Here is a 17066-nt window from a genome sequence, read left to right as displayed (position 1 = left end):
CCCTTACCACGCTAAGTCTAACTAGCATGACTAAACAATACTATTTCCTCTGTTTTATATTATAAAACTTTGTCCTTATCTAAATTCATTTATGTACTAATAAATATAGATACATTTATAAAACATATATATTGATACATGAATGAATCTAAGTAAATCTAGAAAGTCTTATAATATAGAATAGAAGAAGTACCGTAATGCGGCACCGGTGTCTACTTTGGTGAAGACGAAGAGCAACAAAAAGAACAACTCATTCAGGACGTGATACCACATGGTGTTGATGGGAAGAATATGGGTGATCAATTGCTGACTGGACTGATAGACCGTTTTGTCAACAATAAATCAACCAAACCATCACATGGCTTTGAATCAAGGGACCATGCGTAGAGTGACAAAACAAAGAACTTAGCCGGCTTGGCCTCATTTATGATGCTACTAGTGCAAAAACGATATTTTAGGGGGGAAAAGACCAGTTCAAAAATGAGAGATGGTTCCCATCCTACCAAGGTAGTATCATGTGATGGTCTCATAACCACGACAGTTAGTTGATCTCTCAAAGTAAACAATATGTAAAAAATGACAGCTACTTCTGTCTAACTGAAGAGGTGCAAATGCATATTTTGACGAGGAGCTAAGGTTTGATGTAAATTCTAGTCCATCATGTAAACAAGCTGAAAATTCGGGTTTGAATACCAGAACAAGTGAACAACATGAATCTCCTCGCCATCTCAAAATCAACTCTGAACACCTCTGCAAGATGGTAATTGTGTTAATATGAAGCACCTTTAGTTGTTCACTATCTCCTCACAAATATAATGCATTTAACTAAACGTAAGAAGCTAACGAGTGGCTATAAGATGGCAATACAAAACACTACGTACATAACTAATGGAGTAATATAACTGTACAAATACTACCAGTACTCATTTCATATTGAAATCTTTATCTGATGCCAGTTCTGCTGCCATTTAAAATTTTCTTTTCAAACATAGCAAGTTCTCCATAAATGATATGAATCATGATTCTACCCAACCCAGCAGGCTCTAAACGTAGCAAGTTTTCATTCCTGAAAGCAAAGGGTAAATACTAAACATCCCAGATCCAACAACTACTGGATAATTTCACATAACCATACAAGAAAAATGACGCTAGAAAAATGGCAAGTTCCTATATAAGCAGTTGTGTAGTGATCCATAGTCAAATACTCAAATCCATAGGCCAGTGGGTATGCACTTGCTTGCCACAGAAACAAGAGAAAGGACAGCCAAATAAGCAACCAAAAGGAATTGGTCAGTGATATGCTTTATTCTATCCTGTGTACCTAGTGAACTTCTCCAGCAAGAATTTTATCTGTTTCTTCATCAGTATTGATACCATCTTTTCTCATACGATCAAGCAAGTCTGACACTGGTTTTCCTGCATTGACATATGTCTTCAGTAACCCATGGTAAACATCCCTTGTTAGAGGAAGCAGTCTCTGTAATAAGCTTGCCATCTCCTCAGCTGCTTCTACATTCTTTTGCTCCATGAAATAGTTCAGGCTCATCAGCACATTTGTCAAATCAGGTATCCATTCATTACTCGCAGAAGCAAGGGCTTTCTTTGTGAGATCCGCCGCCTTCGACACCTGACCAACCTTGAAATATCCACCAGCCAATTTGTACCAAGTATTGGCCAAAGGTTTCCTCCCTTTCTTGATGAATTGATCTACAAAAGCTTCTGCCTTCTCCATAAGACCTTCTTTGCAGTAAGCATTAAGCAGTAAGTTCATTATCCGCGAATCATGGTAAACATGCTTACTTTCCCATTCTTCATAGGCTTTCTCAGCCCCAGGAATGTCATTCATCTTAAGTAGGACACTAATCCTGCACATGTACATTGAGTTGCATGCCGATGGTGGCACTTTGGATCTATAGATCTCCCAGATGCGTTCCACCTCACTATTCATCCCTAGATCAGCATACATGGTGAGCAAAAACCCATATGCAACTCTATTATTCTTCTTAGCAATCTTCTTCTCTGATTCTTGAAATGCCTGCAAGGCCCTTTCTTGCATCCCAGCTTTCATGAAAACCTTGCCTATAGTAGCATATGAGTGCCAACTGATAAGATCATTGCACGAATTGGCTCTCTCGAGAACCGTTTCGATCGCCTCAACATCTTCAGCATCTGCGTGTGCAGTCACCAGAATGTCAATAGTGAATATATCAGGCGCGATTCCACCCTCTTCCATAGCCTGGTGCAAGGAGTGCACCCTCTCAACCTGATCATTCTGGAAATAAAGCTTCATCATCACATTGTAAGCATAGGAGCCGGCTATCCCCATGCCCCGCATCTTCTCAAAGAGTTCCTCGGCCTTCTCCACGCAATTGGCCTCGGCGTAGCATCTCAGGAGGGAGCCGTAGCACTGCTGTTGCCTCAGCTGGTTCGGCACGCTGTCGAAGTACTCCACGGCCTTGTCGAGGCCATGCACCTTGCTGATCAGGTCCAGCCGGTACGCGATGTCGCCGGGGGAGAGGTGGAGGTGCCGCCGCTCGGTCATCCACATCGAAAGCTGAAAGGGGAAAAAAAAAGCAGTGCGGGAGATGTGAGAGGCGCTGGGGGAGTTGGATGCAAAAGATCCGGCGGCCTCGCGGCGGGCCGTTCCGTTCGTCCGGCACCTCGAGCGCCTGGGAGAAGCGGTGGCGTTGGCACAGGTACTTGACGATGGACTGGAGCTCGGGCTTCGCGACGGGGCGTTCCTCGACGAAGGACCACTGCTCCAGGATGGGGGCCAGCGGGAGGCGCGGGTACACCACGGACGCGACCCGGCGGAAGAGGGAGTCCCTAGGTTGCCCCGGCGGACGAGGGGAGGGAGAGACCTTCTTCTCGGCGTCCGCGGCCACGGAGTCCTCCTGGGGTTGCCGAGGCGGCGGAGGCGGCGAGACGGTCTCCTCGGCGACCACGGATAGGCGGCGGCGTATCCCGCCGCCGCCGCCGTGGAGGACGTGAGTGCCTCGCCGGTGCAGCAGCATGGTGGGCGGCGCCGGCGCTCCGGCGTGAGGGTTTTGGGAGGGGAGAGTGCGAGTGTTGCCAAATGAAATGGTAAACGAGAGTCTCGACTCTCGAGATGATAGAGTTGTTAAATGGGCTAAAAATTAAGCAGAAAAGAGTAGTGACCAGGCCCAGCAAGGCCCATATGGCCCAATAAAGTATGGCCCGGAAGTGAATTACAATCCCGTTTCGGCCCAAGATATATCGGGCCGTATGTGGATAGTAGTACGGGAAAAAGTCTACTTGGCCTCCCTCAAAGTAGGCCGAATAATTCATACCCCGTACGGCATCTTGACGATGCACAAGGAGGGAACAACTGTGCTCAAAATAGTGTTCATCTCAGACTTCGCCTTGTACATGAACGAAAAGAATGACACTAGTTTATCAGAAACGGGCATAAATTCTGCACTGTATACATTTCAAAGCATCCATCTGCTGTCTATTGATTGTGATAATGCGGCAAGTTTCAGAGCTTCCTGATAGAGTGACAAAAAAGATGGCAAAAGGAACTGGTAATATGAGCCGTACTGGACATGTCGTCTTAGTTGTTATTCTTCTGCAGATGTCACAGTTAAGGTGATGTGGCACAGGCATATTCTAAGTTTAAAATACGGATCTATGAATATAAGAAAATGCCATCAGTAGGGCAAACTCGATGGTCGACGGATGGTAGAAACACCAGGAAGAGAGATGCAGATAGGACGTAAATTCTCCTTACTCCGAAAGTGTGGAGTTCAGCTCTCCACTCTTCTCCAGCTCAAGAACGATGTCACAGCCCCCAATCAGTTCTGATTTGTAGTAAAGCTGAGGAAACGTGGGCCAGTTGGAGTATGTCTTCAAACCTTGCCTAACTTCTTCATCAGACAGGATGTCGAACGATCCGAAGCTGACTCCTGCCTGCTTCAGTGCATTCACAACCTTCGAACTGAAGCCGCAGCGAGGAGCATCTGGGGTGCCCTTCATGAAAAGCATAACTGGAGCAGAGGAAATTAGGGCCTTCAATCGGTCTTCCAAGCTTTCCTTTGGAATAACCCCTTTCTCAGATAGAACCTTCTTCAACTCCCCGCTTTTATGCATCTCCATAACAATATCTGAACCACCAACCAGTTCACCGTCAAGGTACAGTTGAGGGTAACTGGGCCAGTTTGAGAGAACCTTTAGGCCCTGCCTAACCTCATCATCCAAAAGAATGTCAAAACTTGAGAACGGGATTTTCTCTTGCTTAAGAATATGAACAAGTTTCCCACTGAATCCACACTTGGGCTCCTCTGGTGTACCTTTTATAAATACCATAACTGGGCTGGAATTAACAAGGCTTTCCAAACGTTCTTTCTGAGCTGCAGTAAGCCCAGCTGACACAGGAACTGCACCACTCTTCTCAGTATCAGGTTCAGCTTTCACTGCCTCCTCATTTTTGCCTCCCTGTGGCTGGAGAGGAATGTTTTGCTCCTTAAAAACATCCTTCAGTTCACCACTTTCATGCATAGCAATCACAATATCACATCCGCCAAGTAGCTCACCTTTGCAGTAAAGCTGAGGAAAAGTTGGCCAGTTTGAGAACTTCTTCATTCCTTCACGTACATCGTTATCTGTAAGGATGTCAAAGCTCCCAAATTCAACTCCTTCCTGCTTCAAAACATCAACTACTTTTCGGCTGAAACCACACCTTGGCTGCTCAGGAGTTCCCTTCATAAATAAAAAGACAGGATGCGAATTGACAAGTTGTTCCAATCGCTTATTCAATGCATCTTCAGCAGTACTAGTGTGTGTACTTCCAGTAGCAGAGGCTCCATTTTGCTGTGCCATTTCTTGGACCTTTTCAAGTACAGTAGGCCCAGCAGCCACACCCAGACTAGCAGGCACGGCAGACTCAGCAACGCTGGCAGGTCCAGCTAACTTGGCAACCTTGTTGGCCAAGCTGGCTGGATTTGCACCCTCTAGAGTATCGACAGTTTTACCTTCCTTCAAACAAACAAAAAGGATGCAGAGATGACAACCTCTTTAAGTAAAACAAATCATACAAAACTTTAAGAATTCAATAATAAATATCAGCAAATATATTAAAGAAACTATACATGCAGGCTTCATGGTAATAATCAATTTGAGGTGTATTGGTTCACAAACACATGCGCAGGCTCGCAGCTCATACAGCATTATAAGTCCATGAATTCCAGAGACTATTTCACAATTTAACAACACACCTCACTATAAGTCATAAGACCCTTGTACATTCATCATAAGTCATGGTGCACTAAATAATACAATAAGTTGGAATCTGTGTTGCGCCTCTGAAAAGGTAGAAACTTTACTGTATGTAACTAAAGTTCAGTGATGTGCCTATCAAACATCATTATTACAGAGTATATGAACAAACAAGTTTGATCATTATTTTGTAGAATGAGTCATTTGAAGATCGAAATTGTGGATTCAAAACATCTCATCTTGTTGGAAGAACATATGCCAATTATTCATCATTGTAGCCATAATACCACTATTCAAGACTAGAACTCATGCATACCAACTTCAATAAGAGTAACATAACCCCATCAGAATTTATTGTGCAAAACTATATAAACGATGTGAAAAGGTTCATGTTTGAACAAATTATATAATGGCAGTTGCAAGTACCTTGAAGAAAACAAAATATGGCACTGCTGTAACTCCATATGCCTCTGAAATTTCTGGTTGTTCCTCAGCTTCAACCTAACAAAAGCACAAACAAGCAAATGATACATGATACAGTGATTAACAATTACCTGAGAAATTAAGGAACACGTAACAACTGGACAAACAAAAATGGTCACAAATGAGCACTGTTGAATTAGACAGGTATTTACTAAATGGAGTACACAGTTTAATAGCATCATTCAGTGAAACTAGAGTACAGAAACAGACCACTAGAACAGCAGGAAAAATGTTCATAAATATACAACGAAGTCAAACACAAGATTGCAAGCCATATTCTATAAAGCCTCAGGCGTTAGCATTTAGTCACGCCCTACTCCCTAGTTGGGGACTTGGGGTAGGCAACGATCCAGGTGGGTGGGATAAATGGTCACTAGACGCTAGGCAGGAGAACAATCAGCGGCTAAGCCCGCTAGGCAGCTGCTTCTTTAGAACAGTTGTTGCTAAACACATGGGTTGCATTCAGCCAGTAAACCAATGCATACATATAACAAGTTGGATCAGCAATCAACAAAGTGCACTCGACACATCTATATATAATACTAGACAAAGTAATAAACACTACACTAATCAAACAAAGAAGCAGCCAGCTTAACCATCTATCCAACACAGAACACAAGAAATGACCACTAATAATTTGTACACCTAAGAGCAGATAGGAACTTCCTACTTCAGTCTTCAGACATCAAAGAAATTAGTTACAAATCTACTCGAGGAACCGGGACTCACAACTTGTTCTGAAAAAAAATTGTTGGCTCATCGCCTTACAGTAAAGTTCTTTTATCAAATCAATAATACCATTATTCATCAAGCTCACAAATAAATCTGCTAAGAAAAATGGCTCGTACGAGAGCAGTCACTGAAACCATTCCTCCATCTTACTACACCCGGAACCCTAAACGAATCGAACATTGGAATCCGTAGAAAAGACTAGGGCACAAACCCAGCCAGCCGAATCCATCCATTGGTACACCGAACAACCAACCAAAGCGAAACAAACAGCCCAAATCTACCGTGATCGGGGAGGACGGTAGCACGCACGTACCCGGAGGAAGACCGCGTGGGGGAAGTCGACGGCGAGGTGGGCGAAGACCTCGTCCATCTGCTTGGACGCCTCGCACCACGCCGCCCAGAAGTGCACCGCGGCGGCCCGCGCCCCGCCCACCGCCGCCTCCAGCTCCGCCTTCGACCCCACCTCCCTCACCGCCCCTCCCCCGCTCGCCATCGCCGCCCGCCGCCGAAAAAGCTACTCCGATTGCCGCAGCCGCCGCCGCAGCAGCAGGAGCAGGAGCAGGAGACGATTCGCGGCGCGGCTTGCGGCTTGCGGCTTGGGTTTCTCCTCTGCCTTCCTTTTTTTTTTCCTTCCTCCTCTTCTCCTCTTCTTCTGCTACCCCGTGTGCGGTGCGAAGGGGACGGAAGATTCCAGAAGGGGTGGACGAGGTGGGCCGAAAGCCTCCTGGATTTTGGGCCGTTTCGGGCCCACTCGTTAGGCGAGGTGGGGTTTTATTTTCTTTTTCTTTTCCTTTTTATCTTTTTTTTGGGGGGTTAAAGCACGATGGGGGATGTGGCGGTGGGGTCTCGGCGCCGCCGGGGGCCACGGGGAGTGAGGCTATAAAAGGGAGGGGGTTCCAGTGGCGAGGAGGAGCGCGGCGAGTGGCTTCGCGTGGCCGGAAACCCTAGCCTCCGCCCGCCGCAGCTCTCTCTTTTCTCTGATCTGATGACTGAGCTAGATCTGAAACTCTCTCTCGTTTTCTGTATTTTCTTCACTCATCTGATGCTGTCTCAGATCTGTAGTCTGTGATCTGTAGCAGACTAGCAGTCGGAAATGCATCGGGAGGTGTTAGCCTTGTTGGTGTTCTTGTGGTTTTGATGGTTTTGTTTGTGAATTGGGGGAATCAAGTGGATCGATGATGCTGTTCAAGAAATACTGCGTTATCTTCCTGATACAAGTGGGGCTGTTCCTTTCATGGCCTCCTGATGACACGATTATCTTGCTGAGATCCTTTGCCCCTTTCTTTCTGCTCTTTCTCCGTGTGTCGGTAGAAGTTTTGGTTTGTTTTCGTCTTCTTTTACCTAGATGGTTCTCTGCTGAAAAAGAAACATTTTTTCAGTTGAAAAAGATGATGATTCACATGTTGGATGATTCTCAGCGCTATTCCGAATTAAATCAGTCTCGACTTCTCATAGCCGAAATTTGTGAAATATGAAGTAAAAAATCGTCTTTGTATAAATTGTAACAAACTCAGATTGCGAGCTGGTTCCATGCCTAAATAAACCATTCTCGAAACAACCAAAACGGTAGAGTTGTCAGCGCAACCACTTGATAAACATCCAGCAAACCTTCAGAGATGTTGCAGCGAGATGCAAACATGAACTTGTTTATAACACAGGGCAGCACATATAGGGTTACAAGACCAAGTCTTTACACAGTTTTGCTGGAGATCCAACTACTGGCTGTCATTATATCTGGAGGACAGACAGGTTAACACGTAGGTACAACGCAATCAAATTACAAGCAGACTAAGCCGAAGCGAACTACACTGTCAGCATCTCTAACAGTATTGTCAAGCAAGCTTATTTACAGCTGCTCTAGTAAATTTACAACGTCTCTGGCAGAATCCCTCGTTTCTTTCAGCAGCGAAGCACTGCCAGTGGTCTTTTACCTGAATATATCTCTCACCCGTCAGCTGCATAGAAAGCAACTGACTTTAGTGGCATCACCTCCTGCTCCTGCAACAATAGAAGGTACCTTCAGTTCACAGTTCCATCCAAACAAATAAGAATTTTGCCAGTCCAAGAAGTCACCTCAAAGTTCTCTATATGCTCTGCAGGGAAATGAAGTCCAGTGGAACAGTTCTCAAGCACTTCAGGGCTCTTCATCCATGCTTTGTGTGCTTCGATGGATTTTAGCTTATGGCGAAACATCTACCAGATAATTCAGAAGTTAAGGATGGCTTCATGTTACACAGAAATGTTCGAAGCAAATCATTTCAGAGAAAAATAGCAGAGAAGAATTACACTCCATACCTCAGATAAAGAAATGGTTGGCTTTTCCAGTTCATCTCCCTCAACATGGATTCCTGTTCCCTGACATTCTGGGCAAAGGATGGATGTTATTTTCTTAGGTGCATTTTTTGCCTTTCTTCCTCTATTGCTTTTTCCCTTGTTCGCAATTTTGTCAGCTAGCATCTCATATTGGCATAAAATAGTCCAGTGTACAAGGCAGGAAGTGTGAAACAGATGAAAAGCCTGCAATAATCAGGCGTAGTGAAGTCATTGAAGGTTGCAGCAGAATCCGACAAATTTTGAAGAGAAAATATATACTTTCTATGTTTTGCTTGAAACGAATTTGACTAACATTTCTTTTATAAGAACTAAGTTTTATATTGTTCCATTCAGAATATCTGGTTGAGAACAATTGTACCTTCATTTGAACAAAAAACTGTCAAAGATCTAACTGTTCAAGTTTGCTTTAATTTATTTCTCTCTGACAAATACTACAGTAAGTATGCCCTGTCTTGCTATATTCAAGAAATACTAAGAATCAGAAGGCAATGAATATTTGAAATAACTTACACCACTCGAGTTTCTGCTGCTGCAAGCTAGATTTCCTGTCCTGCAGTTCAACAAGGTGGCTACATCCTTTTCAGGAAGCATTGGTCGCCCACAAATATCACAAGCTTTCTCAGCAGCGAGACGCTTCTGCTTCCGCAACTCTCTCCTCATAGATTTGTTGGATAAGAGGCCAACTTGAAGATTGTGTGAAGCACCTGGTGGTGAACATGTTATGATAGCTTGGCTGTTGTCATGCGCAGAGCTGCTCTGCCCATTGGACTCTTCTGAAGAAGCTTCTTGGTCTGAAAATGATTTTTTCCTTCTCTTTCCACGATGTCCAGCATCATCTATTACGAAGAAAGATCCAGCAGAGATAGGAAGGTCCTGATCATCAGAAGACCACTTCCTGCCTAACTCATATGTATAAGTGAAGTTGACAATGGCAAAGTCAGATTGCTCGTAAGTGTTACACCCACTTAAGCCACAGGAACCATCCTGTCCTACCCAAGCACACCATATCTTGCTAATCTTTCTAGATCCATGGCTAACTTCCCAGAGCCTGTATGCAATATTTCCATATCCCAAAAGATGCACAGGCAAATCTGAAGCAACGTCCTTCAGCAATACACCAGGAATTACGAGAGGACCATCAGTCCCGTTATGGTTTGACAACACATGACCTTCAGATACAGAAGCAGCTCTACCATTAGCATGCGCATTTGCACCATGGCGTGACCCTCTCTTGCCATTATGAGAGCCAGACTGATCTTTCAACCTCGAAGTCACTTCAACATCATTTGCTGAGCGTTCAGGCTGAGGAACAAGCGCCAGCTCTCTGTTGTTCTGTGAACTTGAGTCCAGCAAGAGTGGATCCTTCTCGCGTGAGTTGTTGAAGAAGAGCACGCCGTCATTGAACGGCCATGGCATGGGCCCAAACAGCGTGACCTTAGCCTCCGCATACCGCCGGGAGTGCAGATTCCCCTTCAGGTGATCAAACAGCACGGTATCACTGAAGCATTCAGTCAGGCAGATGGTGCAGAAGAAGATGACTCGCTTGCCGACGCGGCGGAGCTCCACATAGGTGTGCCCGTTCTGCCGGACCTCCCGGAGCGTCGCCTTGGCAGCAATCTCGCGGATGTCCACGGGGACGTTCTTTCGCACCACCAATTCCTTCCCCACCATGGAGAAAATCCCTTAATCACCACCAATTTCCTCCTTTTCTGCTCACAGATCCCTCAAATTTCCCACCAAAACTACCCCCAACTTTATTTTTGTTTTGAACCAAGCCGCTTGCAATTACCACTGCACAACGCATACAAAAATTGGAGACAAATTGAGGTATTAACAAGAGCGGGAAAAAAATCAATCAATCAATCGGAGTTCGAACGGATCCCCAATCTACACCGACCGCCACCGCCACGGGGACTCACGAAGCCGCGCGGAGTCTCGACGAGGGGGGGGGGGAGCAAGGGAGCGCTACCGAGGGAGCAACGGCGTACCTTCAGTTCGGCTGTATTCGCGACGGAGGCCGTCGGGACGGTCGCGGGCGCGTCGTCAACCCTAGCCCAGGCATGCTCGCCGGCCGAGCGCGCGCGCGAGGGGGCCGCAGAGGGGGCAAGGCTAGGGGGAGGCCGGGACGACGAGGAAGAGCGGGAGGCCGTCCGCGCCGCGGCTCCAGGACGGTTCCCCGGGGGAGGGGCGGAGATGGCCGGCCGTGGCTTCGCCGGGAGGAGGAGGAGAGAGAGAGGAGAGGAGAGCCGTAGAGGAGATGGAAGGTGAGGGGGATGGTGAGGGGCATGGGCGCCTTTAGCGAGTTCGGAAAACGAGTTTTCGTAGCCTAATACTAATAATTATCATTTTTACTATTAATCAAACGTTTGATTTTTTTTATCAAACACACGCGTAATATATGAGAGCAGGTGGTGAAAGTGTGTATGGAATTTTTGACTAACATGTATGCTTTCATATAATAGTAGTGACCAGATTTGATCGATGGAATTAAAATTTTTAAATATTTGATCACTAGGCAGACCATAAATTGTTATTAAGTGCTTGGTTTGCAATTATGATAATACCTCAAGCATCATGTCGTATTAACGATATAAAAATAATGTATAGCTAAGATTATTTTTATGTTTGTGTTTTTTAAATTAAAAGTAGTGCGAAAAAACTGACGAGAAAACTCCGGAAGTAATTTGAGCTAAGTTTTAGAATTTCAAGTTTTAGGGTGAATGATAGGGCCTTAAAATTATAAACTGAGGGAAGGAGATACATTTCTTGAGACTGTAACCACTGTTAATATTACTGCTGGTTTGTACTCCTCGGTTTCAAAATTTAAACTATTTTTAGTATTTAAATTTAAATCTAAAATTTGTGGCTCCTATGGTCATCTTAATCAATCACAACGATATATATTTAATTTCTCTACATACTCTTAACTAACTATAAATTTCATCAATTTAATTTCACGTGCTTCCTTAGTAAGTACTTACAAAATACTCTTGCATCCTCTTCTTTTCACTTCTGCTTTGCTTATAAGCCAAAATTTGAATTTTCAAGCTTAAATTTGAAATTGATTTGGAGACACATAAATATATTTTTTTAGCTATGTTTTTATATCGCTAAGAATATGTATATAAAATATTTATTTATAAATTATTTTTCGTTTGCAACATGTGTTTGATTTTTTTTCTTAAAAAAACAAACAAACACCCTCTCTCTCTCTATCCTGGAAACAAATTTCTAGCATAGCCAGATTTTCTTTTAGAGAGATGGGTAGTATAATAAACCGAACATGATTCACCCAAACCTCATGCAGGAACTCTAACCAGCATGACAGCATGCGCTACTTGTGAATGAGAAATGCTATTTTAACTTCAAGCAACTAGATTGTTTGGCTTTTTTTAGAAAAAAAAATAAAATGGTATGTTTGTAAAAAAATAATTTGCAAATAAAATTTTTATATACATATTCTTAGTGATTTAAAAGCAAAGGCTGTAAAATAAATTATGACTTAAAAAATCTCAAAACCAATTCAGAAGTTAAGGTTGAAAATTTAAATTTTGGTTATAAATATAACTGTACAAGCGAAAGATGAGGTTGTAGAGGAGTCTAATTGCTTCTCAATTGTGGTGCATTAGAGTGGTATAGTTAGATTTGTAGCCAGAAGTTTTCGGTTAATATTCTACATTTTGAGCTACAAACTTTTATACGTTTAAAAATCAATGGTTCAAATCATATCCATAAAATTAAAACCAACGAGTATCCCGAACCGAGGAAATACTCTCAAGCTTGCTGGCGAATGCAAACGTACTCATGTGCTCCTCCACATTTTTTTTATTTGACACAGTTGATTTTTAGCATTAGTCCTATTTTAAAATAAATAATTATTAATTAATCTGTTATGATTTAATTTATTACTAAAAACCTGTTAAACCTAATTTTTCATATTTAAAAAATTAAATAAGATAAATATTGATCTAAAAATTAATGATATTAAATATAAAAATTTCGAGTTTGATTTACACTGGAATTCTCAGTGTACAGCTCTACAGAAAAATCGTCCCCCAGCGGATGCGAATATGCCACGAGGCTCTACCCCGATGCCAACCTCCGAAATTGACACATGAGCCGCGCCGACACGACACCAACCAAACAGATAAGATAATTTAATTTTAAGAAGAAATTGAGGTTTTCCAAATTTTTTTTCCAAAAACATCGTATCGAATTTTTGATACCTAAATAAAGCATTAAATATAAATGAATCAAAAAACTAATTATACAGTTATGAAAGAAATCTTGAGACAAATCTTTTGAGCCTAACTAGCCCATGGTTAGCCATAAGTGCTACAGTAACCAACATGTGCTAATGACGGATTAATTAGGCTCAAAAGATTCGTCTCGCGATTTCTAGGCTAACCGTGAAATTTATTTTTTCATTCATATCCAAAAAACCCTTCCAACATCCGGTCAAACATTTAATGTGACACTTCCAAATCTAAACACTACGGAGCGCGATGCTTGTCCAGCAACGAAATGATTGGTTCGCATGATGACCCACCGTCAGCTTGTGCGAGTCAACATCAGGCCACAGTATTCGGGAGTAATAAATCGAGCGCTGGCATATCCAGATTCCAGAAGCATAATTCAGGTGAAAATTATGCAAAAGAGCATATCCTAACCCAGTTCTTGAATCTTTCTGAGAAAATCAAAGTATCTGGAGTTGATGACTACATAAAAAAAAAAGCAAACAAAAATGCTGTTTAAAGCCATAACAAGAACTATCCAGTCGATGAACAATCGTTGACAGGTGGCTGGAATTACTGTTACTGCCTCAATTAATTAAGGACCGGTCTCATATGGATCATTTTTCATGTTGATGTTAGGTAGGGCACATGATCTCCAACCTGGAGACTAGCTAGCCAAAAGAAATTGCTGATCATGTCACAACAAGAAACCGAGATTATAGTGTACATAACATGTGAAATACTAGACTTATTGAACCTGGGCTATGATCCGGGCAAGAGTAGACCATAAGGCAAGAAGGCATGTGGAGCCGTGTCGAACGAGTAACAGGAAAAAAAATGCAGGGCTTTGTAGAGTGGCACGCCCTTGAAAAATGCTTATGCATTCCCCGCACCAGGTGCCGCAGCCTCCTCAGCAGGCACAGTGTCGTCTGCATTCTCATCAGGCCCACCCGCCTTCTGATCTACAAAGCTGTAATTATATTCCTCATCTGAAAGATTCACCTCCGCACTTCTGCCATAAACGAATGGTCTTTGACCCATTGTTGTGAAAGGCAATAGCCCCAATGCACGGGCGGTTTTAATCTCTCTTGCAACCTTACGCTGAGCTTTTGCGCTAATACGAGTCTGGAAAGCAGAAAATAAGTTAGAAACCGTTGCAAGCATTTATATCAATACGGAATTGTGTGTGCATTTGTGAACCAGATGCATACAGCAAAACATGACGGTATACTCTAAAGAAACCAAGACATCACAGAAGACACTATGCTGACAGTTGGGTGAGGAGAGATGATGCTACATGGCACCTTAATTATGTATTGTATTACTTTAGAACTAAGCACTGAAAAGACCCACATTTAACAAAGCATGATGAATTCTTATCATGCATTAGGAATATCTTTACCCAAATTTCCATGCACACAAAGGGGAAACTTCCTTATTACCTGACTCCTCTTGATTATGATGCCGGCATCTGTCAGAAAGTTGGATAGGAATCTAACATTCTGCAAGGAACAATTCCAAGTAATCAAAAATTGCAATTATTAGTATCCAGGTAGGATCATCGTTAATTATCACATCATTTACATGCAAAACTATGTTGTTTTTTTGCAGTAATAATTGTGCATTTTTCAAAACATGCACATGTTGAAACTTGAAATGCATGCCTACATACATAGCATCCCAGCAATTTGTGCTTTGATGCTTACCATGTTCCAATATTTGCATCCAAATGCAATCTTACAATGATGTGGATAATTCAAGTAAGTAGGCTAGCAAGCAACATGCCAACTCACTATAGTAAACTATAGTGGTTATTGCTAAAATTCAAACAAAATGTAAGCATCACAAGGAAAATGTCAGAATCTCAAACATCATAAATTTTCTAGTTCTAGGATAGTAAGTAGATCACATGCTATCACCATCTGAGCTATGAATAATTCAAATAACAAAATGATGTGTCATTCATGAAATTAGCCAAGCATACCACCATTATCTGTTCCTAAAATTCATGATGTCTAACTATGTAAGCATCTTATAGTTTACAAGGGGCCAAAATAATGTGCAACCTATAATTCCAATAAAAGAGCAGAGTTTTTACATAGTTTACCACACAGATGTACCCACCCTAAAATCAGCTTTCTTTAAAACATCCTGCGAAGTTGTTTCAAACTGTGGCCTAGGAGGGTTCTTTGCAGCTGCGGGTCTTGTAAGGTCAAGATCCTGTATGCAGTAGAGTGAAATAAATCTGCTATTAGAAGAGTCATTCCACTACAGTATGGTTGTATGCCCATGAAATGTGCAAATATATCAGCAAAAGATGTAAATTTGTGTGTACATATACAGCACATCACAACCAGTTCTAGCTCACACATTTAGCTCTGAATACCAGAATACTCATTCAGGATAATGCAATCCTGAATGGTGCAAAAGGCATGTGATATTGGTATACTTTCAACAATGGAGTGGAAGCAGCAATCCCTCTTACCCTAACATTATAAGTTGAGCCTCGCCTGAAATTCACATCCGGCCTGTACTCATAGTCCTCGTCCTCGTACTCCTCCGTCACATGAAAGGTGCGGGATGCCTTATCCAACTTCTCATCCAAACCATCTTCTAAGGAATTGAAACTCGAGCCCAATTCATCCAGGATGCTGCTAGAGTTACCCCTGTCGCGGAACCCACCCATGCCGCCCCAGCTCTGTCCTGCGCGGCGATTCTCAAACACATCTAGCTTCCTAAAGAGGTTATTGTCATCCGAGCCGCCCAGCACCCTCTTCTCAAATTCTTCCACGCTCTCTGCCTCCCCTGCGCAGGGACAAGCCAATCAAACAAGCGTAAAAACACTACTACTAGCATTATTGAGACAATTTTAGGCATCAACTCCTCAACCAATCACTCGTACTGTCATCACAATGGGGACTTTGGACGTGAAAGCTACAAATCAAATATGCGTTAAACCTAGATCTCTCCAGCCCTTCGATCCAACCCGATGAAAAATCACAACGAAACGAAGAAGTGTGAGCAAGCACGGGCAACTCCATCCAATTCGTGATGCGACACAGGGCTACAGGAAGCATCCCCCATGGAGCGCTCTGCGTGCGGCGCCGATCAGAGGAGGCGGAAGGGGGCTTCTCACCGTCACCGGGCTTGTAGGAGCGCCGGAAGGTCGCGGCGGCGGCGGCGGAGGTGGAAGACGGGGGAGGAGGGCTCGAAGGGAGGAGCCGCCGAAGCGAGCTCCCACGCGGGAGGGATCGTCTCAGCGCGGAGCTCGCCATCGCCGCTCGAACGGTGGCTCTGGCTCGTCCGCGCCGCCACGAGGAGAGGAGCAGGAGGAGGAGGAGCGGGTGATTTAGGGGTTTGGATCTCTTTTACGTTTTGGATCCTGGAGAAGCTCCTTATTTGTGTTTTCGGTTTGCTGGTTATACCGTTGATTTTGACTCTTGATTATTGTGGGTCATTTGACTTTTGTTATACTTATAAGCTAAAATTTAAATTTTTTATCTTAAATTTAGGTTTGATTTTGAGATATTTTTATCTTAGTTTATTTTTCAGTCTTGACACGTACATAAAAAGTTTATTTGTTTATTATTTTCGTACAAATATACCGTTTAGTTTTTCCTAAAAAGTTAAAAGATGACATCATAATATATTTTTAGCGTTATTTTGTTTTTTTCTTGCGTGTGTTTAAATAGGGAGATTTATAATTGATATGGTAGCAGGATTTACAAATGATCATGTGCTCCTTTGCATCTTTAAATGACTTTATTTTTAGCTTATCTTACCCATACACATATATAATATAATGTCTTTTCGCTTTTTTCAAACCGTAATACATTTATCCCTTGCCTTTTAAAATTTCAGTGTATTGTCTCCTATCTTATCACTCCAATGCAACAATTATTTAAAGTAAATCTTTATACGACAAACAACATGCGTCAAAGATAAAATCTTTTTACAGCGTACGTAGTAGCCGCTATAATAAGCTAAGCTAGAAATAATCGTAAAATTTCTCAGCCACACTATGCGACACAAATATAAATTAACATT

The 17066-nt window shown here is 42.8% G+C and overlaps 3 protein-coding genes across 4 annotated transcripts; all 3 read right to left on the bottom strand.

Annotated features, from left to right (window-relative positions):
• Positions 1-243: 243 nt before the first annotated feature.
• Positions 244-3061, bottom strand: LOC102715974 (pentatricopeptide repeat-containing protein At2g20710, mitochondrial-like). Of its 2 annotated transcripts, XM_015841657.2 has the most exons (3): positions 2661-3061; positions 1322-2554; positions 244-750 (listed from the first exon to the last, which is right to left on the bottom strand). In XM_015841657.2, the coding sequence occupies exons 1-2, from the start codon at positions 3012-3014 to the stop codon at positions 1322-1324; spliced, it is 1587 nt and encodes a 528-aa protein (XP_015697143.2). In that variant the 5' UTR covers positions 3015-3061; the 3' UTR covers positions 244-750. The 2 variants fall into 2 exon arrangements, with proteins under 2 accessions (XP_015697143.2, XP_015697142.2); XM_015841656.2 differs by lacking the exon at positions 244-750 and having other exon boundaries at positions 1150-2554.
• A 365-nt stretch (positions 3062-3426) lies between these two features.
• On the bottom strand, positions 3427-11050 carry LOC102715696. Its single transcript, XM_040528143.1, has 7 exons — positions 10773-11050; positions 9295-10575; positions 8746-8967; positions 8524-8643; positions 6764-6901; positions 5662-5736; positions 3427-4995 (listed from the first exon to the last, which is right to left on the bottom strand). Exons 2-7 carry the CDS (start codon positions 10453-10455, stop codon positions 3748-3750), a joined length of 2964 nt encoding a protein of 987 aa, XP_040384077.1. The 5' UTR covers positions 10456-10575; positions 10773-11050; the 3' UTR covers positions 3427-3747.
• Positions 11051-13592: 2542 nt separating this feature from the next.
• LOC102706415 lies at positions 13593-16390 on the bottom strand. The gene is made up of 5 exons (XM_015841636.2): positions 16156-16390; positions 15505-15824; positions 15144-15239; positions 14462-14521; positions 13593-14144 (listed from the first exon to the last, which is right to left on the bottom strand). Exons 1-5 carry the CDS (start codon positions 16292-16294, stop codon positions 13896-13898), a joined length of 864 nt encoding a protein of 287 aa, XP_015697122.2. The 5' UTR covers positions 16295-16390; the 3' UTR covers positions 13593-13895.
• Positions 16391-17066: the final 676 nt, after the last annotated feature.

Source organism: Oryza brachyantha, chromosome 10, assembly GCF_000231095.2.
Source record: "Oryza brachyantha chromosome 10, ObraRS2, whole genome shotgun sequence".
NCBI lineage: Eukaryota > Viridiplantae > Streptophyta > Magnoliopsida > Poales > Poaceae > Oryza > Oryza brachyantha.
The sequence above is the reverse complement of the archived record's forward strand: the minus strand, read 5'-3'. Positions and strand labels throughout refer to the sequence as shown.

Excerpts from the sequence above, each read along its gene's own strand:
- LOC102715974 (XM_015841657.2), bottom strand. The coding sequence starts at position 3,014 with ATGCTGCTGCACCGGCGAGGCACTCACGTCCTCCACGGCGGCGGCGGC. Across the intron at positions 2,555-2,660 it reads GCTTCTCCCAGGCGCTCGAG|CTTTCGATGTGGATGACCGA; the intron begins GTGCCGGACGAA and ends TTCCCCTTTCAG.
- LOC102715696 (XM_040528143.1), bottom strand. The coding sequence starts at position 10,455 with ATGGTGGGGAAGGAATTGGTGGTGCGAAAGAACGTCCCCGTGGACATC. Across the intron at positions 8,968-9,294 it reads GCAGCAGAAACTCGAGTGGT|GCTTTTCATCTGTTTCACAC; the intron begins GTAAGTTATTTC and ends TGATTATTGCAG. Across the intron at positions 8,644-8,745 it reads CAACCATTTCTTTATCTGAG|ATGTTTCGCCATAAGCTAAA; the intron begins GTATGGAGTGTA and ends ATTATCTGGTAG.
- LOC102706415 (XM_015841636.2), bottom strand. The coding sequence starts at position 16,294 with ATGGCGAGCTCCGCGCTGAGACGATCCCTCCCGCGTGGGAGCTCGCTT. Across the intron at positions 15,825-16,155 it reads CTCCTACAAGCCCGGTGACG|GGGAGGCAGAGAGCGTGGAA; the intron begins GTGAGAAGCCCC and ends GTCCCTGCGCAG. Across the intron at positions 15,240-15,504 it reads GCTCAACTTATAATGTTAGG|GATCTTGACCTTACAAGACC; the intron begins GTAAGAGGGATT and ends TACTGCATACAG.